At 43.6% G+C, this 22,755-nt stretch overlaps 1 protein-coding gene across 1 annotated transcript in view; it reads left to right on the top strand.

Annotated features, from left to right (window-relative positions):
- Positions 1-8,292: 8,292 nt before the first annotated feature.
- The window catches only part of KIAA1210, a 49,166-nt gene continuing 34,703 nt past the window's right edge, over positions 8,293-22,755 (top strand). Inside the window, exons 1-3 of the mRNA XM_009439563.5 lie at positions 8,293-8,378; positions 12,410-12,480; positions 19,404-19,572. Coding sequence (XP_009437838.2) covers positions 19,490-19,572 — 83 coding nt within the window. The 5' untranslated portion in view covers positions 8,293-8,378; positions 12,410-12,480; positions 19,404-19,489. The remainder of the gene's footprint in view (positions 8,379-12,409; positions 12,481-19,403; positions 19,573-22,755) is intronic.

The following is a 22,755-nucleotide window of genomic DNA, read 5'->3' as shown; positions in this document are numbered from 1 at the left end:
CTAGCAACCCCCTTTCTTCTACTTTTGTTTGTTTGTTTGTTTTAGATGGAATCTTGCTCTGTCACCAGGTTGGAGTGCAGTGGCGCAATCTCGGCTCATTGCAACCTCTGCCTCCCAGGTTCAAGCTATTCTCTGCCTCAGCCTCCCGAGTAGCTGGGATTACAGTCACCCGCCACCATACCCAGCTAATTTTTGTATTTTTAGTAGAGACGGGGTTTCAACATGTTGGCCAGGATGGTTTCAATCTCTTGACCTCAGGTGATCCGCCCGCCTTGGCCTCCCGAAGTGCTGGGATTACAGGCGTGAGCCACCGCACCTGGCCTTCTTCTACTTTTACTTTTTTTTCCTCTTTGGAGATTTTTACCTCCTCCCTCAACTGGTGTTATTATTGACCACTGGAAGCAGTAATAACAGCTACTGCAGTAACTCAACAACAAGATCAAAAGCCTTAGACACATTCTGCTGGGATGGGCTTGAGAACTAGCAGAGCATTTGGGGGCAGAGCTCTTGGCACCCAACACACACTCAAAGCTGTGAAGTCCATCCTTAGGGCCCCTCAATTCTGACTTTTCTCTTGAGTCTCCCAGTGTTCTCATGCTTTCCTGCCCCTCCTCCCCAATGCTGGAACAGCACTTCAGTCTGACCACCCAAGGGTCCCCATGCTGCAGACCTATCTCCCTTAAGATCCCTCATCACAATATATGTATCTAGTGGGTCATTTTTGGCAGGACTCTGTGCACTGTTAAAATGTCAGCAAATATCTGCAAAGGTGTTAGGGGCTGCTAATGGCCTGGTGAACTATTCTATTTTCGGGTCATGTAATAGACCAGTAAGGAAGATTCTCTACGGCAGCAGTGAGTGGGCATTTCAAATTGACCAGATTTTGCCAAGTGAGGAAGGAGAAGAGTGTAGTGGTCGAATCATGGGCTTTAAAACCCAGAACTGGGTTTGAGTCCTAACTCTATTACTCACAACGTGTATGACCTTGCACAGACTGCCTAATTTCAGCAAGACTCAGTTTCCTCATCTGGGAAGTGGGTGTGAAAAGAATAAAAACAAAATAACAATGCCTACTACATAGAACTCTTGTGAGGACTCAATTAGATAATGCACATAAAATAATTTTTCACAGTGCCTGCCTGGCACAGACTGAGGACTCAGCAATTTCATTAGTTGGATTAATTACATAATATTAATTGCCCCTCACTGCACAAGAACAGAGCCTTTGATCATAGGATTTGTGGATTGTAAGATGGAATAGGACTCCCTGTCTGCTAGGCTTCTAGGCCACTAGAGAGATCTCAGAAAGGACCTTTTAGGCCAAGTTCTTTGCATGTTCACTGGATGACAATCAGGGTGCTCAGAGGTATTTCTGAAATGGGCTTCCTCGTGATGGCGAGGTGGAGAGGGTGGATTCCATTATTCTTTGGCCTTCTAGTGTGTAAGAAAGGCCTCAGTGACAATTGTCCTGCAGCAAGTATCTGAGGCAGGCATCCCCTAGAGCCTATTTGGGCATCTGTTTGATGATCCAGATGTTCAAATACCTACAGGTGAGGGTGTGGAATGTAGAGAGATGATCTTCTCTCCCTGGTATGTCTTGCTGCTGACATCCATGGACATTTGGAGGGTTGACTTTGCAGAATTTGCTGAAGATGTCATTTTAAGTAGTGTGCCATTGCAGTAGTGAAGATGTGAAATTAATCTAACTGTCCATCAATAGATGAATGGATAAAGGAAATGCAGTATATATACACAATGGAGTACTACTTGGCTATGTAAAAGAATTAAATCCTGTCATTCACAGCAATGTGAATGAGCCTGGAGGATGTTATGTTAAGTGAAATAAGGCAGGCACAGAAAGGCAAATAATACATGTTCTCATTCATATGTGGAAGATGAAAAAGTTGATCTCATGGCGGTAGAGAGTAGAATGATAGTTACCAGAGACTGGGAAGGGTGTATGGGTGGCAGGGGTGAATGAAGAGAGGTTGGTTAATACAAACATACAGTTAGATAGAAAGAAACAGTTCTAATGTTCCATAGCAGAGTAGAATGACTATAATTAATAATATATTGTATATTTCAAAATAGCCACAAAAGAGGTCTTGAAATGTTCCCAACACAAATATTTGAGGTGATGAATATCTACTAAATACCGACTTGATGATTATATGTTCTATGCATGTAACAAAGTATGACATGTACCCCATAAATATGTACAAACATAATGTATCAATACAAAATTTCCAAATTAAAAAATATAATAATGTGCCACCAAAGCCATGCATCAGTTTCTGCTTTGGGTAGATACCCACCCAGGGCTCTCAGAGCCAGCATAAATGGCCATCAAGATTGTTCTCCTCCACCACTGCACTCCAGCCTGGCGACAGAGCGAGACACAGTATTAAAAAAAAAAAAGAAAGAAAAGAAAAAGAAAAAAAGATTGTTCTCCTCCTCTACCCAGGTTCCCGTGAGGGTGCTCACACCTGCTCCTAGGAGCACAAACAAACAGAAGTTCAAGGCTAGCTAGCTGGCCCTGGGCTTGCTGAGAAATGCTGCTGCTCTTGGCCCCTGCTGGGCAAATGCCAATCATTCCGTCTATATCCCACAGCCCTGATTTGTGCATGGACATAGTTGTATCCTGGGTGGAACCTGGTATCAAACCCCTACCCCACCAAATGAACTCTGCCAATCAGTGGGGTGACTTTCCACAATGGAATCATACTGACTACTGGTGGACTCGTGGAGTAGGACTTCTGGAGCTCATTGTGTGATCTGAAGGGCAGCCTTCTTCATTACGGAGTGTCCAAGGGCTGCATTTCAGGAGCTGGCTGGACCTCTGATGCCCTCCTGCCAACCTCCTGCAAGAAAAGAGGAAGCTGTGGGGTGATTATAGCCTCCTTTCCCCTGGAGGATACTTTATTTTGCAATTAAGGGGTATAGGGGCCCTTTCTGATACTTTCATTTTGGGTGGTTCCTCGTTCCTCAGTGAGTTGGCATCCTGGCATCAGACGCTCCCTCTAGAAGAATCCAATCACCACCACTCTCTCCCCTTACCATACCTCAGAATGTTCAACTCCAGGGCTCTTTAGCCACTGCATGGTGGATGCACATACTCTTGGTTGAGGGCACAAAGTACAGCAATAGTTTGAAAGGCTGGGTGCAGTGGCTCATGCCTGTAATCCCAGCACTTTGGGAGGCAGAGGCAGGAGGGTTGCTTGAGCCCAGTAGTTTGAGACCAGCCTGGGCAACATAGCAAGACCCCCCCAACAAGAAAAGTTTTTTAAAAAATTAGCTGGGTATGGTGGCACATGCCTGTAAGTCCTAGCTACTCAAGAGGCTCAGGCAGGAGGCTTGCTTGAGCTCAGGAGTTCAAGGTTACAGTGAACTATGATTATGCCATTCCACTCTAGCCTGGGCAACAGAGTGAAACCCTGTCTCAAATAAAATAGTTTGAAAGGGGTGAAAGACATTGTCCTGAGGGTAGGGAAAGCCATCTCAAACAAGCTGAGCCTTTAAGGGGATTTTGCATGTTCTAACATTTTGGCAGGGTCTAATCAGTCCAGCTGACAATTTGCTTGAGAGAGGAGCAACTTAAGTTCTTCGTAAAGAAGTGTTTGCAGTGGGGTGTGCTGGGGGAAGGGAGCATATAATCCCCTCGTGTGCTTCTATACCAGGTCTGTGTTGCAGCTTACATGGCTCCAAACCTACCCTAGTTTTGGCTTCATCTGCAATTAGAGCTAGAGCCTCTAGGACTCTATTAGTCTTCTATTGCTATGTTACAAATGACAAAAAAAATACTGTCTTATGACAACACAAATATACCATCTCTCAGTTTCTATGAGTCAAGAGTCCAGACTGGGCTTAGCTGAGTCCTCTGCTCAGGGTCTCACAAGGCTCAATCGCCGTCAGGGCTGAGGTCTCCTCTTAGGTACAGGGTTATCTTTTAAACTGAATGGTTGTTGGCAGAATTCAGTTTTTTGAGGCTATAGGGCTGAGGTTCCTGATTTCCTTTTGTTCCCCCTCTGAGGCAGGGTCTCACTCTGTCACCCAGGCTAGAGTGGAGCAATCACAGCTCACTGCAGCCTCAACCTCATGGGCGCAATCAATCCTCCCACCTCAGCCTTAACTGGGACTACAGGTGTGCACCACCATGCCTGGCTACGTTTTGTATTTTTAGTAGAGACGGGTCTTCCTGTGTTGCCCAGGCTGGTATCAAACTCCTGAGCTCAAGTGATCCTTTGCCTCGGCCTCCCAAAGTGCTGGGATTATAGGCGTGAGCCACTGTGCCCTGCCTGAGGTCCCTGGTTTCTTGATGGCTGTTAGCTAAGGGGTTCTCTCAGCTACTAGAGGCCACATGTCATGTCCTGCCATGCCCTGCCATGTGGCCCTTGACAACATGGCAGTTGGTTACTCCAAGGCCTACAGGACAGCATCTGCTGCAGCTTTGACTCTCTCTGGCTTCTATTATCTGATCTCTAAATCCTCCTTTTATTTACTTATGTTCAAATGTGTGTTTTGTTTATTTTTTCAACTTTTATTTTAGGTTCGGGGGTACATGGGTAGGTTTGTTACATGGGTAAATTGCATGTTACTGAGGTTTTGGGTATGGTTGATCCCATCACCCAGGAAGTGAGCATAGTACCTTATAGGTAGTTTTTCAACGCTGCTCCCTCCCACCCTCTCCCCTCTAGTAGTCCCCAGTGCCCAGTGTCTGTCTGTCGTTCCCATCTTTATGTCCATGCGCACGCAATGTTTAGCTCCCACATATAAGTGAGAGCATGTGGTGTTTGTAAACCCTCCTTTTCAGAGGCCCACCTGATTAGGTTAGGTCCACCCACACTGAAGGAGAGGGGATTTACAGGACATGCATACCAGGGGGTGGGAATCTTGTGGGTCATCTTAGAATTCTGTTTACCGCAGACTCTGTGAAATACATTTCATCCTATTACATTGTTTAAAGAAAACCAACAACATGAGGCCAGCTGCTTTCCATTAGCATTCTCCATTCCGGGAGGGCAACAGAGCTGTCAGGAAAAGTCTTCTGAATCCCTGAAGCCAAATCAGGCTGTGGTTTAAAAAAATTCAACAACTTTGGAAGAAGGGCCTTTTCCCCTTTTTTTCCCCTCTTTTTTCCCCAAAACCCTTGTTCAACCCTCAAATGAGCCAGTTTCAGAAGGAAAAGGCAGCTCTGGGGCCTAAGCATCTGGGGTTGGCCTAGAGAAGCAAACAAAGCACTTTAATAATGACTTGATAACGAGACTCGATACCTCTGCTCTGCCAGGTTTCCTGATAACCATTATTACATGACTATGTTTGGTCCTTGGAAGTGGTTCCGAAAGCCTCTCATAATTTACTGGATAAAAACATATAGTTCCTCTTCCTTCATTCGGTTTGCCAGCTTTTTCATGGGACTTCATGCAGAAGGGTCTTTTACTGAAAGTGTGTCTCAATGCGTCCCCATATATTTAAAAAAGACCACTTTTCCCACTGATTTCTGTTTGCCACTGCAAGACCCTCTCCACCCCCTGCATTCATCCATCCACAAAAATATATAGTGAGCACGTCCTGTGTGCCTGGTATTGTGCTAGGTGCTGGTAATACTCAGATAATCAAAACATGGTCACTGTTCTCAAGGTGATATCAACTATGACAACAGGTATGCGCAAAGGTCTGAGAGCATGGGGCATGGGTGGCCGGTACCTTTGAGCTGGGTCTTGAAGCATATGTGTAATTTCAAGGATGTGGGAATTAGAGGGATGATGTTCCAAGCCAAGTGCACAACCTGTGTGGAACACAGAGAAAACAAAAGAACATGGTGATTCTGGGAGGTCAGAGCATGGGGGTGTGAGTCAGGGGTGGGCTGCTGGGAGACTGGACCCCCTCCAGTGGGCAGAGAACACCAGATTGCAGAGGGCCTTGAGTGTTAAGAACTTGGCTTTTATCTTGCAGGCAGCAGGAAGCTGGTGGACAAGTTTAAGCGGGGAGGCTCATGGTTATATTTCAGAGAGAACACTGTGCCTTTTTTGAGATTGTGAGGTGACTGTAGCTTTTTCTAAATATCATAAATAAACGTATAGCTCAGAGGAGGCAGCCCCAAGGTCACTACCAATGAATCATGGTATGATTAAGGGACAAATTTATTTTAAATTTTTATTAGCCATAATGAGGCACGTGAAAGAAATATACAGTGATGCCTCTAAAAGGAGATACTTGGGAAGGAAATTATTTAATAAGATCAGCTTGTGGGGGAAAAAGGACAGAAAAGGTGGTGGCTGGAAAGTAGGAAGAGGCAGCGTTTCTTTTATTGAAACCTCTTTCTCCATGAGGGTCCAGACCTAGCCCAGCTGAATGGGGCTCCACACTCACGGTTCACGTGGCTAGGATATCTAGGAATGGGATCTGTGTATCAAGGGAAAGAGGGGTCCAAGAGTGCTTGATTCTGTACAGGTGAATAACCCAGGGCTGGGAGGGAAGACAGGTCTTGCTAAACTGGAAAACAAGGGGGTTCTTCTGCTAGGACAAGTCTTCCTCTGCCCCGTATAGCATGCCTCTGTGTCTGAAGAAATTTCTGACCACAAAGGTGGTTCTTTGATAGGAACCACTTTTTATTTTAATAATATATTTTACTTAACCCAATATAACCACCATATTATGACTATTTCAACATATAATCACTATAAAAATAATATTAATGATATATTTTACATTATTTTTGTTCACACTAAGCTGCCACATCAGCTGCATCAGCCCCCTGCTCCAAACCCCCCAGTGACTTGCCATCAAGCTCAGAGTGAAATCCACAAAGGTGGATTTTATTGAATTTTTCAATAAAAAATTGAAGAATTTTTTTTCTTTTATTGAATTTATGCATTCATTCCACAAACGTTTACTGAGTGCCTGCTATTCCCCTGACACACCACATCTGATCCAACAGTAAATCTTTTGCCTCTTTCATTCTAGGCACTATTCTGGGTCCTGGGAGATTCAATGATGATCAAAATAGACAAGGCCCCTGACCTTATGGAATTTACATTCTAGTTGAGGAGATAGACAAAAAACTAGTAATTAACATAGAATATAATTTTAGGCAGCAGTGAGGGCTATGAAGATGTTAATAAAGAATAATTGGCCTGGCACAGTGGCTCACGCCAGTAATCCCAGCACTTTGGGGAGCCGAGGTGGGCAGATCACCTGAGGTCGGGAGTTTGAGACCAGCCTGACCAACATGGAGAAACCCCGTCTCTACTAAAAATACACAATTAGCAGGGAGTGGTGTGTCACGTCTGTAATCCCAGCTACTTGGGAGGCTGAGGCAGGAGAGTTACTTGAACCCGGGTGGCGGAGGTTGCAGTGAGCCAAGATTGTGCCATTGCACTCCAGCCCGGGCATAAAGAGTGAAACTCCGTCTCAAAAAATAAATAAAAAATGAAAAATAAATAAAAAAAGAATAATGGGATGGAGAGAGAGTGGGAGCATTTTAACTAGGATGATCATGGACGTGCTCTCTGGGGGAAGTAACATTGGATGCTTGAATGATGCAAGAAAGCCAGCCATGCAACTATGTGGGGAAAGAGTCCTCCAGGCAGAGAAAGCAGCAAATGCAAAGATCCTGAGATTGAAAGGGGGCATTACCAGGAGGGCCAGTGAGGCTAGGTGAAGGGATGAAGTAGGGGGGTAGCGGGTTTGGTGATCAGTGGAGCATGGGGGTGGGCTTGCATCACATAAGGCCCATGGTAAGGGGCTGGGATTTTACTCTCAGCTTGATGGGAAGCCACTGGGGATTCGGAGCAGGAGGCTGATGCAGCTGATGCGGCAGCTTACTGTGAACAAAAATAATGTAAAATATACTATTAATATTATTTTTGTAGTGACTATATGTTGAAATAATCATAATATGGTGGTTATATTGGGTTAAATAAAATATATTATTAAAAGCAGTCTCACCTGTTTCTTTTTTCTTGTTAAAAATGTAGCTACTAGAAAATTGAAAATACGTGGCTTGCAATTCTGCTCAGGTTAACTTTTCTATTTAATGGTGAGGTTCTAAGAAGTGATTGTAGACAAAGAAGAGAGCCAAGGACAGAGCCCTGCAGTGCTACATTTCAAAATCAGGGAGAGGAGAGAGATCCAGCAAAGGCGACCCAGAAGGAACAGCCAATAAGGTAGGAGGAAAATTAAGGGAGTGTGGTGTTCCAGAAGACAAGTGATAAAATTATTCAAAAAGTAGGGTGTGGCCAATCACGTCAGATGCTGCTGAAAGTTAAAGGAACTGGTGGATTCAGCAAGCGCAGTGTTGGTGGACTGGCTTGGAAGCAGTTCAGTTTGGAAGCCTGATTGGAGAGCTCACGAAAATAGAAAGTGAGGACATAAAGGCAGTAAGTATAGATAACTCTTTAAAGAATTTTACTTTAAAGAGATGCAGAGGAATGGGATGGTAACAGGAAGAGAATTTGAACTCAAGGGGAGATTTGTGTTTTGCTGTTTAGGAGAGGAGACAGTTCCACATGTCCAGTTGGATTGGTTGATGGTGGTGTTGTCAACAGAGTGCCTGCTAAAAGCCTCAGGGCTTTTAGGATTTGGTTAGGGAAATAAGGCAAGTATGCTACAAAGAATTTCAGACAGGACAGTCTAAGCTCAAGGGTTAAATGCAATGATTCTATTAGTGCTCTAAACGTTCAGATGTAGCCAAGATGCCCTCTTTCTTTGTTCTCCCTCATCTTTCATATTTTTCTCTTTAGTGTTTTTTTTCCCTTTCTATCTTCTACACTTGACAGTGGTAGGTCAATGACAATGTTAGCCTACCATGGCCCCACATTTTGGTTAACGGGCTTTTTTTCCCACAGGCTTCTCTAAGATAGTTTATTTCCCCAATGTCTAAAAAGGCTTCTAAAGTGGCAGGGGTGGGGGTGCTGCTGTGTTTATTAAGATGGCCAGGACCTTACCAATGACACAAACTCCTCCTGTTCTCCCTCTGAATTTCCTAAGAGCTTTTGAATTTTTTTTTTTTTTTTGAGACAGGTTCTCACCCTGTCACCCTGGCTGGAGTGCAGTGGCATGATCTTGGCTCACTGTACCCTCGACCTCCCAGGCTCAAGTGATCCTCTCACCGCAACTTCCTGAGTAGCTGGGACTACAGGCATGCACCACCACATTCAGCTAATTTGTTTTGTATTTTTTCTAGAGATGGGGTTTTGCCATGTTGCCCGGGCTGGTCTCAAAGCCCTGGGCTCAAGCAATCCACCCACCTTGGCCTTCCAAATTGTTGGGATTACAGGTGTGAGCCACTGTGTCCAGTCAGATGTTGAATTTTCCTTCCTCTTTGCTCCTGCCAGATCTCCAGATCTTGGAAAACTAGCAGAGACAGGAATGCCAAGGGTAAAGCCATTCATTCTGGGACAATGCATTGGTGTGTAAATCCATTGATGTGGGCTCTCCTGATGGTCTGCATATGATAAGAAAGGCGGTGTGGTTATTGGAGTGGAGAGGGTGTGTGTGTGCATGTGTCTCCGTGTGTGTGTGAGCGGGGTAATTATTGATCACTGTGTGGGCCTGGGACTCAAGTCATCTTTAGGCAGAATTGTAATATTAACTCATAAAAGTTGAGTGACTTAAAATATCAATACCTTTCAGCCAGGAACATACCTGTCGTTGAACAAATTGGGTTTATTACCTGTGGCAGTGAGGGGGAATTGTGGGGAACCACAGGGCATCTCAGTAAGTGGGTCTGAAGCAATCTTGACACCACAGCCCTGTCAGTTCTCATGGTGATTTGGAACCTTTTGCTCTCCAAGGCTTCAGTCACTCTGGCTATGTGAACTCTCAAGTTCTCCTTAGCCTTAGAGCCTGTGGTCACCAGCCCCGCCCCCCGGCCCCCCACCTCTGGAGATGCATCAGGGGTTTACAGCTAGAAAGCAGGACAGGATGGGCCTGAAGCCCACCAATGAAACAGCAATGGCAGCATAGCTATGTCTGGGAAAAGAGCAGATCTGGAGTGGCAAGGGGATTCTAGAATCTACTTAACCCCACTTTACAATAGTTCATTCAGTTACATCAAGACCTCAAGGAGAGTTATCATAGGCGCAAAGTCTCTGCTTGCCTTTCTATGGCCTTCTGGCACAGATGACTATAGCACCCTTTCTCTGGGTTGTGGTGCTCCTCAGATCTCCCTCCCACCCCACCCCCACCCCCCACACAAACTTTCATCAAGAATGAAAGCATTGGGACAGGCACAGTGGCTCATGCCTGTAATCCCAGCACTTTGGGAGGCCAAGGCAGGGGAATCACTTGAGTTCAAGACTAGCCTGGGCACAGACTGAGACCCCATCTCTCCAGAAAAAAAAAAAAAAATATATATATATATATATATATATGTATTAGCTGGGCATGCTATGAAGGCTGAGGTGGGAGGATCTCTTCAGCCAAGGAGGTTGAGGCTGCAGTGAACTATGATTGCACCACTGCACTCCAGCCTGGGCAACAGAGCAAGGCGCTGTCTCTAAAAATAATGTCAGCATTGATTTCTAAAAGTTTGATTATCAACCGACATGCTTCCTTAGAAGCATGACATGGAGTGAGTCATGGGAGAATTATCCTTTTCATGATCACTTTGGTTGTTTCCCGTTTTTAACTATTGGAAACAATGCTGTGATACACATTCTTGTATGTATATTATTGTGTGCAAGTGTGACTATTTATCTATAAGGTAATGTTCGAGAAGTGATGTTCCTGGATCAAAAGGTATGTGCATTTAAAATTTTGATAGGCATTGCCAAATTGCTCTTTAGAGAGTTAGAACTACTTACTCCAGAGTGCATGAGAGTCCCTATTTTTTCCCACCTTCATCAGCAATGCAATATCATCCAAATTAAGGATTTTCACAATCTGATAGATGACAATACTTATTTGATATGTTTATTTCTATCTCTTTAATTGTCAGTGGGATGGAGCCTCTTCATATGTGATTATTTGTATTTCTTTTTCTGCTAAGTGCTTTGTAGTCTTTGTCCCTTTTAGACCAAGTTGTTTGTCTTTTATTGATTTATATGAGCTCTTTATAAATTAAGAAATTTGGCCCCTGTGTCTGTTATATTTGTTGCTAGTATTGTTTTCTAGTTTGTCATTCTTTTATTGACTTATTTCTTCTCCATAAGTTTCACTTTTTTTTTTTTGAGACAGGGTCCTGCTCTGTCACTCAGGCTACAGTGCAGTGGCATGATCATGGCTGACTACGGCCTCAATCTCCTGGGTTCAAGTGATCCTCCCGCCTCAGCCTCCCTAGTAGCTGGGACTACAGGCACATGCCACAATGCCCAGCTATTAAAAAAAATTTTTGTAGAGATGAGGTTTTGCCATATTGCCCAGCCTCAACTCAAAACTCCTGGGCTCAAGTGATCCTCCTGCCTTTGCCTCCCAAAGTGCTGGGATTACAGGCTTGAGCCACTGTAACCGGCCTGAAATTTTCATGTAGTCAGATGTTTCAGTCTTTTCTTTATGGCTCTGTGTGTTTATCAAAACAATTTTGTCTCCCTGGGCACACCCGTGAATAGTAATAGGCATCCAAAGTTAATGGGCCCCAACCCACAAAACAATAGATCAGGTTTTTTGCATTTGTCTTTTTTTTGGTAACAGCTTTATTGAGCTATAATTCACATACTATACAAGTCACCTATTTAAAGTATACAATTCAATGGTTTTAAATACAGTCACAGATTTGTGCAACCATCACCACAATCAATTTTAGAACATTTTTCATCATCTCAAAAAGAAACCTTATCTGGGCACAGTGGCTCATGCCTGTAATCCCAGGACTTTGGGACGCCAAGACAGGAGAATTGCTTGAGCTCAGGAGTTCTAGTTCAACATAGCAAGACCCCGTCCATACTAAAAATTCAAAAATTAGTTGGGTGTTGTGGCATGCGCCTGTAGTCCCAACTACTTGGGAGACTGAGGTGAGAGTTTTGCCTGAGCCTGGGAGGTTGAGGCTGCAGTAAGCTGTGATCACACCACTGCACTCCAGCCTGAGTAACAGAGCAAGATCCTGTAAAAAAACAAAAAACAAAAAACAAAAAAACAAAAAAACAAAACAAAAAAGAAATCTTGTACACTTTACCAACGCCCCCCCCACCAAAACAAAACAAAACAAAAAACATCCTCCCAGCCCTGAGCAAGACATTCTCTGTGTCTACGTATTTGCCTATTCTGGACATTTTATGTAAATGGAATCATTTGGAATCATTGTCTTTTTTAAAGGAAGGATAATTCTCTGTAATGGCAATTCCATTTGTATATGTTTTCTAGGCTATTTTAAGAATAGAACTGAAGGATAAGGGGTAGGGTGAAAGGATTGCATTACGCCCTGAATATCAAATGATGATATTTTGCTTTTTTGCTTTGTATTTTATTTTAGTCATCCTACAACGGCTGAATCACTAAGTGAAATTTCTGACAGTCTGGATGTTCTGGAGGCCGGTGATGAGGGTAAGCAACCCAATAAAACTTTGATAACCAGAATTAGATTTGTTTACTGTGTTTATTTAGCTCCTAGGACAAAGAAGCAAGGCACAAGAAAACAAGTTCAGATCATTAGACTCAGTCACGTTTACTTTTCAGTTTTCTAATTTCTTCTTTGGCACCTCCAACTCTGATAGTCAAAGATTTGCCTGAGGTCCTGCAATCTTCTTTGAAAATGGTTACCAGGTTTTACTTACTAAGGCTTTTTCTGCTTCATCAGAAAAAACCAATCAGAACAGACCATGATCTGACAAATTCAGCTGAGGTTTTGCTGTAGATAGTAATTCAGATCTAAGAAAGAGATTAATTTGTTGAGGAGTAAAAGGAGGTAGAAACAAAAGATGCCTCCACAGGCTTCTGTTAAATAGGATTAAATTTACAAAAATTCTCTTTGGCAAAACTTACTCGTGTATCCATTGCCTAAATTGTGGCACAATCTATGAGTGATAGGTGATCATGCTTGGAATAATTAGAAAGGGAGGCAAATGTCACTAAACAATGATAAGCTTTACACACACACACACACACAATAAAAAGGAAATCATAAGATGCAATGTGAGACATTGAGTGTAAAGACAGAATTGAATTGAACAGTTCTTTGGGTTGTTCTTCCATTCTTTTGCTGAGTTTTCTTTAGTGGTGTATGGTACAGAAAACTTTGTCTGGAAGAACAGAGGGAAACCTCCTTGTGGCTTCCTGGGGGCCTGGCTTCACACATGATGTGGGGCAGTGGATGCTGAGAGCCTGATCACGGATTCTTAATGGCAGTGCTTGGGTCTTCTTCATCTCTGTGTTATCACTGTTTAGTATTGTGTCTCAGAGAGAGAGAGAGACAGAGAGAAAAAGAGAGAAAGAGATTAGGCACTCCAAAATATTTAATGAATGAATGAATGAATAAATGAGTGAAAGGCCTTCTCACCAAAGCAAACCCAACTACCAAACCAATTGACTTTTTGGATATGAACTAAACAGATGCCTATAAAAGAAGGTGGCAGCACAGTATATCTTGATGAAGAGTGGTAGCAACGAAATGCCTTTTCTCTGTTCTCAAGTTTGTTTTTTGTAAGACCAAATATTTGAGTACAGTTTTAGAAGTTTTAGAACTAGTCATGGCTGGCCAGAGAATAAGGTGGCTGTTGGGAGGTTAAAGGGAAGAAAGTTTAGTTAGAAATGTTTTCTTTCCAGCTGGGCGTGGTGGCTCACGCCTGTAATCTCAGCACTTTGGGAGGCCGAGGTGGGTGGATCACTTGAGGTCAGGAGTTCAAGACCAGCCTGGCCAACACGGTGAAACCCTGTCTCTACTAAAAATATTTTTAAAAATTAGCCAGGTGTGGTTGCAGGCGTCTGTAGTTCCAGCTACTCGGGAGGCTGAGGCAAGAGAATCACTTGAAACTGGGAGGTGGAAGTTGTAGCAAGCTGAGATCGCGCCACTGTACTCCAGCCTGGGCTACAGAGCAAGACTCCATCTCAAAAAAAAAAAAAAAAAAAAAAAATGCCGGGCGCGCTGGCTCACGCCTGTAATCCCAGCACGTTGGGAGGCCTAGGCGGGCAGATCACGAGGTCAGGAGACCATCCTATCTAACACGGTGAAACCCTGTCTCTATTAAAAATACAAAAAATTAGCTGGGCGTGGTGGCGGATGCCTGTAGTCCCAGCTTCTTGGGAGGCTGAGGCAGAAGAATGGCGTGAACCCGGGAGGTGGAGGTTGCAGTGAGCCGAGATTGCATCACTGCACTCTAGCCTGGGTGACAGTGCGAGACTCCGTCTCAAAAAAATAGTAATAAATAAAAACTAAAAAAATAAATTTCTTTCCAAGCAGCAATGCAAAAGAACAAAGTCATCATTATGCGATGTATTTTAAAAGCTCATTCATTTCAGTTCAGATGGGCTGCCTGTATGCATTGTGGATAAGCAAATATACAACTTAGAGGCAACCATTTCTCATTAGATTTAGCTGTGTTTTCTTCTCTGGAGAAAAAACAGCCTTCAATGAGCTGTTTTCTGGCATGTGACACACTGCAGACCATGACTGGATGAGTATGTTGAAAGTTACTTGCTGCTTGGGAATGCATAGTCTTTGGGCTGAGACAGGGAAATCAGTGGCTTTGTTATAGAAGTCCTGACAGCTGTCAGCTCTCAGCTGTCAGCTCACTGACTGCAACTGCTGTACCCTGTGATGGCATAAGTTATCCAGTGTATAGGTGACCCATATAAACATTGCTGGGTACAAATGTGAGTTTTTACCCATACCTGCTGTCTAGATCTCTCTACCCTTTGTGCTTTTCCTAGATTTTGAAAAACAGCCTGTGGAGGGCTCAGCTGGTGGTGATTGAAAGGTGCCCCCACCACACTTTAAAAAAGAAAGCTTCAAAGGCCAAATTTATAGACTTGAATATATGGCAACTATCTCAGATTCCATTAGGGTTTCAAAAGCAACATAGCACATGGACAGTACCCAGCTTTGTATCTCACTCCCAGGGCTGAGACCAGGGCTCGTCTTCATTCATGGGATAGCGGGGGTGGGGGGTGTTGGATACAGTTAGGGATAGGGCGGTCTCCTAATGGAAAGCAGGCTGAAGACATAGACCCTTGCTACTGACATTGTATGTCTGGCAATGGGTTGTCACAAAGGCCGTATCCAGCTTTCAAGCCACTGACCTAGAGCAACAGCAGCCAACCTACCATATTTGGCAGTTACCATCTCTCCGTGTCTCCCCAGCTCCCTGCTAACAAAGCTATACCACCACCACACTCAGAGCCACACTACAGGATGGAATGGAAACATTCTTTTTCTTCTAGGGTCCATGGTTAAAAGAGACACCCATTGCTTTAGCTATTTTTGAATCTTTGCGGGAAAATAAGTTGTTTCTGCCCAGAAAAGAATGGAAAATTGGGGGGAAATTGGACTATATGCATACTTAACTTTCAGCACCTGTTACAGTTCCAAAGTCACTAGTCATTTTGTTAATTTAGGAATATAAAAATGTGTTAATGTACAATTTTTCTGCTCATACAATGATTGTTTGTTGAATTCATTATTACAGCCTAAATAGTTTATTAGACATGTTTTTATCCAGTTATTCAGTGTTTATAGATTGTGTCACAAATGGAGCTATTAGCTGCTGACTCTCTTCTCCCTGTCTTTGCTGGATTATTAGAAGCAGGTTTGCAACTCAGGAATTGCTGGGGAATCCTAGCTTTGCTTTCCTCTCTTCCACTATGGGATTTTGAAGCAAGAAGGGCAACAATTGCTGTGTTTCTAAATCTTCTGAGCATAAAGTTGTTCCCCTTTCAGAAGGCCAGAATGAGATCCACCTGTCAAGAATCAATAAATCGTCTGGGCACAGTAGCTCATACCTGTAATCCTGGCACCTTGGGAGGCAGAGGTAGAAGGATCTCACTTCCTTGCCCAGGGGAGAGTACAGTGGCATTGTCATAGATCACTGCAGCTTCAACCTCCCGGGCTCAAGCAATCCCCCTGTTTCAGCCTCCTGAGTAGCTGGGAGTGCAGGCACTAACCACCACCCCCAGCTGATTTTTCTTTTCTTTTCCTTCTTTCTTTTTTTTTTTTTTTTTTGAGATGGAGTCTCACTCTGTCACCCAGGCTGGAGTGTAATGGCTGGATCTGGGCTCACTGCAAGCTCCGCCTCCCGGGTTCGCGCCATTCTCCTGCCTCAGCCTCCCGAGTAGCTGGGACTACAGGCACCTGCCACCGCGCCCAGCTAATTTTTTGTATTTTTAGTAGAGACGGGGTTTCACCGTGTTAGCCAGGATGGTCTCCACCTCCTGACCTCGTGATCTGCCCGCCTCGGCCTCCCAAAGTGCTGGGATTACAGGCGTGAGCCACCGCGCCCGGCCTTTTTTATTTTCAATACAGATGAGGTCTGGCTATGTTGATCAGGCTGGTCTCGAACTCCTGAGCTCAAGCAATCCTCCTGCCTTGGCTTCCCAAAGTGCTGGGATTACAGGTGTGAGCCACCATGCCCAGCCTTAAATATTTTATTATTGTAGAAATTATTTTTTCTGAAAACACTTTTAAAAGGGATCTTGCAGAAAATATACGTTTCCTGTTTCATTTTCATTTTTTATTCTTTCTCTCTTTAGGTAGAATTGCCAAGTTTTCCCAACCATGCCCCTATATAGGCAAATTCTAGTAGATAAGAAATTGCCCAAGTCATCCAAAACAGAAATTACTTAAGCAGCAATTATCAAGCAAACAGTTCTATAATCTTTCGTTGCTCTACTCCATGCTGGCTTCTGCCTCCAATTATGCATATTGTACAGTTCACTATTCAGTTATAGATATGGGGCTGCTTCTAATGAGATAGAATTGAATCCAGCCCTGATAAACAAGTAATTACTGAGTCCCTAACACTAGCTCACATTTATTGAACACTTACTACATGCCAGATCATATGCTAAGCTCTTTACCTATGTCATCTATAATTTGCATCAACTCCTTATAAGGGCCAGTGTTTAAATTATCGTATGCTGAAGGATGACTCTGTTCAGTGGTCTCAAGTCAAAGGAAGTGACAAGCTGTGTTGGTATTCTGCGCCCCCCAGTGGACACAGCTGTTACTGCATGCCTTGCACTGTGCTAGTTGCTAAGGGGGATGCTAAGGAGGGCTTGCCTACAGCCTTGATGTAGGGGCGGTAGCTAAGACATAGGGAGCTATAACTTCTTTCTTTCTCACGGATACCCAGAACATGGTAAGTACTTGACCTTAATAAATATTTGTTGAATAGATGAATGAACGAATGAATGAGTGAGGAGGCTAAGAACATTCAGATGCAAAACTTTTGATGCTAACAGCCAAGTTTTAGGTGTCCAGAAGATAGAGAGAAGCATGAGTTTCACTGATTGGTGGGAAACTGGACTTAAGGCAGGCCTTGAAGTTTAGGAACCTTTACCCTGGCAGGCTCAGGAGTAATCGGTGCACAAATAAGTCATAGCATTTCAGAGCTAAAGGAACTCTAGTTCAGCATTTCTCAAAGTGTTTTTTCCCAGACATTCCGCTTACATACATTGGGAGATAATATTGTTGCCTGGTTTCTTGGAACTTCACCATATACATAACCATTTTGAAGTTTCAGAAAAGTTTTGTTGAAAAGCAGGCTACTGAACTTTGTCTAATCCAGAATTTTCCAGATTGACTGGACTACGGATCCCTTTCTCATACAACAAACCTTATGAGCATCCCTCTGAACACACTTTGGGAGATGCTGATCAGGTGCAATTCTTTAATTTTCCTGCTGAGTCCCAGAGAGGTTGAGTGACCTTCTCCAGGTCACAGAGCTAATTGATAGTGAATTCAAGCCTAGGATTCCAGAATTTTCTGACTCTTGGATGGTGCTTTCCATTACACCATTAAGCCTTTCATGATGGCTGCTGCATTGGCAACTCCCTTGTCTGGACCCTTCATTGCCAGCACAGAATTGCTGTGCTGATGAGACCTTCTGGAGACCAGACAGTTGAGACTTGGAATGAGACAACTTAGTTGGCACTTGTTGCATGTGAAATCAATAAGAGCTAATTCCTTCCCTTTGAAGAATGCAGCACGAGCCCTCTCCCCCTTCTCCCCTTTAGTTTCTTAATAAGCACAATAAAGACATATGTGCTTATTAAGAAACTAAAGAGGCCCGGCGTGGTGGCTCATGCCTGTAATTGTAGCACTTTGGGAGGCCAAGGCGGGTGGATCACTTGAGCCCAAGAGTTTGCGTTTGAGACTAGAACTCAACTCTAGTTCTAGAACTCAACTCTAGTTTCTAGAGCGTCGTCTCTACAAAAAATCCAAAAATTAGCCAGGTGTGGTGGTGCGTGCTTATAGTCCCAGCTACTGGGGTGGGACTGAGGTGCAAGGTGCGAGGTGCGAGGATCGCTTGAGCCCAGGAGGTGGAAGTTGCAGTGGGCTGTGATCATGCCATCGCACTCCAGCCTGGGTGATAGAGTGAGGCTCTGTCTCAAAAAAAAAAAAAAAAAAGTAAAGCCCAAACAGACAGCACCTTAAGGGCATTTAAAGCTCACACTCCTCACTGCTGCCCTGGTAATTATTATAGATAGAGCAAACTCTCATTTATCTGCATGTGCAAAGGGCAGCAGCCCTGTAGATAATCCAAACCAATTGGCAAGACTTGAAGAACACACACAATGATCATCATCACACACACACACACACACACACACTCCTTGAAAAACTCTTTGGTATCTGATTTTGACATGCCTTTTACACAGGCAGCTTCTTCGCCTGGGCAGCCCTTTCTTCTTTCTGATTCCCGGCCATCTCCCTTGCTCATAAATTCCTTCCTCAAGGAAGTGTTCCTGGACTGCACTAACCAACCGCACTCACTCTTTGGGTCTGCATCCTTTGAGCACGCAGGCTAGGAAGTATCAACTGCCACTTAGACTTGGATTTCTAAGGGTTCTGAAGTGTTTTTCACATGTGGGAGCTTGGCTCTCCTATTGGATTGCAATGACTCCAGCCACTGGGGTAGAGTCAGGGGAGTACTAAGTGCTTTCATTGCCTCAATCATTGCTTCACATGAATGAACTTCTTACGACAAAGAAAGAGGTGTATATGTTAATAGCTGAATTTGAGAGGCAAGTGAATTCCTAGTGAGTTTGGCCTGAATAGCAGCTGCCCAGAGATCACAAGCTGTGGCCTGGGCTTCTGCTTTTACCAGTAACTCAGACACTTTGTTACTGAGTTATTAAGGGGACGACTAATCAAATGAATGTTGAAGGGTGCTGTCAGCATTGGGGTTGAGTCCAAGCTCTGCAGGCCACCTGGGTGGGATCATGGTCCTCGTTCCTCTCATGAAGGCTCTTTTTCCTCTCCTGTCTTCCCTTCTACCATCACACTCTGCCTCATTTTCATTTTTCACTTCCAGGAAAGAAGAAATGCAAATTTAAAGCCCTTAAGAGCTTTTTTGTTAAGAAGAAGGAAAAAGAAGCCGAAGATACCCAGGAAGAAGAAATGCTAGAACTGAGCTTGTCCAGCAGCAACATTAACATCTCTTCTCTGCAGCCCGTTCGGGAAAATCAACCAACTAAGGCCAGGTCAGCTCAGATGCGGTGGAGAGTGATGGGGACAGGGGAAGAGGCAGGCAGTTGGATCTAGGTCACCTTTCGGCAGCCAAATCACCAGGGACACCAAAAGTCCCCACCTGTGGGGGCCAGGCTTGCAGCCATTGCCAATGCAGTCATGTCCGGGGGAGGGGGGTGGTGCTTTTCTCTGTGTGCATATGCATGTTTGTTGTCTGAGCTGCACATCTCAGTGGGTTGGAGCATGGCAAATGCATACCCCACTTCCTGAGAGCACTGAATAAGAGGGTGCAGATATTCAGGGAAGCCCTGCCTGTCGCAACTAAAATAACTTGAGATGTGGGGCCTGCAGCCAATGAGGAGCTGAAGGCCTGTTTGATCTGGTAAGAAGGGCCTACGTCATTCAGGAGGCTTGGTCTGGTTTGCTTGCCTGGCTCTCAGACTACTGATCTAGCCAAGATCTCATAACAAGTGATGAAAGCCTCCTATAGTAAAGCTATCTAGCTGGGAGTGGGGTGGGTCATGAGCATGAGATCACTGTGTTGCTGTAAAAACACACATGCAAGCAAACAACCCAGATCCCTTTCTCCCTCCATTTCAGGAGACTAGGGGAAATGCTATAGTCACAGGGGGCATGGGGAAGACTGTTTCCAGCTACCACTGCCACCGCTGTTCAGATATTCATCTGCAGTGCCCAAATTTCCACATCCTATTGTGCTATCTGGACACCTAGGATTCCCAGCTGTCTCTGGATCAATCAGATCCCCCTCTATGAAGTTCTGCTTAGGCCTGTTCTTCTGGCCTTAAATGCCAGACTTATCTGGACTCCCCACAGAGCTCACCAGTCAGTCCTGCTGCCCGCTCCAACCAGGCAAAGCCTTGAGGGAATGAGGCAGTTAGCTGACACGTTATACTGTCCCCAATATCTCCCCCAATACATTCTATAACATAATGGCCTGATAGTTATCATATATGGCTCCTTAAGAACAACCTTCATGAGTGCATCCAGTGTAAGGAATTTCAAGTAGTCTTGCTGGGAGTAGGGCAGATGGTTTTGAAAGAGGGGCTTATGTAGTACCTCACAAGTAATACTGTTATAGCCCATTGCCTTGCAGTGTTCAGTAAGACTAAGACTAGCCCTGCTAAAACCCAGGGGGAGGTCAGGGAGGGGCATTCAGGTTTACTATCTCTGCTAAAGTTCTACATTTCTCCCTTTTACTTGTTCCTTCCTTTCCAGAAGTGTGTGCACATGTGAACCTGAGAGAGAGAGAGAGAGAGAGAGAGAAGGGGGGGATTTTTTTGTGTGCAAGGAAATTCAAATAATATAACTTAGGGGGCCTGAAGATCACCCCTGATCTCAGTCTTCTGCTTAATGTGCTAGGGGAAGAAACCCTGGAAAATGTCACTCCGGAGAAGGGAGATCAGCTTTTTTCATTCACTGAAGCAATTAGTCATAACGAAACTTATGACCAGCCTTCCCCTGGCCTGTACCATAGGACCAGCATCTATTTCCAAGACTGTATTAAGCCGTATCTGATGGAATGGACAAATCCCGTTCCTTCATTTGATTTCTTAATGAGTGCTGTTGTAATAATATACTTCACTGCCCTTAATTAAGGCTGAGATTTTGTTTGGGAGTTTTTATTTTTATTTTTATTTTCGCCTCCAGGGAACAGATCAATGAGCACAAGATATGTTAAGTGGACAAGAGTTTTCATTTCTGACAGACTTGGCCACAACTGGTGCTAATTTAATGTTTTGATCAGGGAGGGCTTGGCACTATAGAGCCAATTCAACCATTTCACTTTGATTAATGCACAGCATGGAAATGAGAGACATTTCTAAGCCCACTCATAGCCCAAGATTTCCTCTCAGTTTTTCTGCAAAAAGCAGAGGAGGCAAGGTAGTCACAGATGCTACACTAGTTCTGAACCTGATTTGAGCCAGTAGATCATAGAGCAGCAGTGAATGAAAGCGTGTTGTATGTGCATACTGAGCATATGCGTGTATATAGAGATGTCTGGAAACATTACATTCTCAATGCTGGATCAATAATATATATATCCATTAAGTGTTTATCTAGAGAGTCACAGTAATTTTCTGCTGGACTGCTGTTTTATAAAGCAGACTACGTTGTTTCCAACACCAGGGCCACCTGGATAGCAGAGTTTTATAGGGAAAAGGTAAGTAGGAGTTTAGTAAAAAGCAGCAGACATCTCTCTCCTCTCCTCTCCTGTTGGCCCACAAGCCATCTTAGAGCGGGTTCTGTTTTAATCCCCATAACATGAGATTGTCCTTATAGTGTGTCATTATCAAATATATCCATATGAAGTCCCCACAGGCTCATAATGACAGGGCAGGTGCTAGCCCCACAATGCCCAAGCTGCTACTCTAGTTACCATTTGAAGTTTTTTTTAAGTGCTAACATAAATGTATTGTTTTGTAATAAAGACAATAAGTACAAAAAGGGCATTTAAACATTTTAAAGTTTATTTTATCTGTTTTTAAACATTGCTACCCCTCCCTAAAAGAAACCCTGTACCAATTAACAGGTTCCCCCCTAAATAACCACTAATCTACTTTCTGCCTCTATAAATTTTCTTATTCTGGATATTTCATGTAAGTGGAATCATACAAAGGTTGTTTCACTTAGTATGTTTTCACTTAGCATGTTTCCAAGAGTCATTCATGTTGTAGCATGTATCAGCTTACTTGCGTTTTTCTTCTTTTCTTCCTTTATTTTTTCGTGTCTAATCTCATCTTTTATATAAACATACACATTTTCTCCTACGTAACAGGAATAACTTTTATCATTTAAAATTTTTATGTTTCTATATAACAGCTTTCTTGAAATATAATTCACATACTACAAAGTTCTACCTTTTAGCATGTGCAGCTATCACTATTATCCAATTTTAGGACATTTTGTCACCCTAAAAAGAAACCCTGCACCCAGTAGCAGTCATTCTCCATTCCCCTCTCCTCTTTCAAACCACTGATCTGCTTTCTGCCTCTATGGATTTGCCTATTGTGAACATTTCCCATGAATGAATTATACAATATGTGGCTATTTTTGACTGGCTTCCTTTCACTTAGTATGTTTTCAAGGGTCATTTATTTAAAATCATGCATCAAGAACTTGATTTCTTTTTTGGTAGCAGTTTTATTGAGATATAATTCATATATTATACAATTAAA

The sequence above is a fragment of the Pan troglodytes genome, chromosome X (genome assembly GCF_028858775.2).
Source record: "Pan troglodytes isolate AG18354 chromosome X, NHGRI_mPanTro3-v2.0_pri, whole genome shotgun sequence".
NCBI classification, from domain to species: Eukaryota; Metazoa; Chordata; class Mammalia; order Primates; family Hominidae; genus Pan; species Pan troglodytes.
Note: the sequence above shows the minus strand (reverse complement) of the source record. Positions and strands in the feature narration are given on the sequence as shown.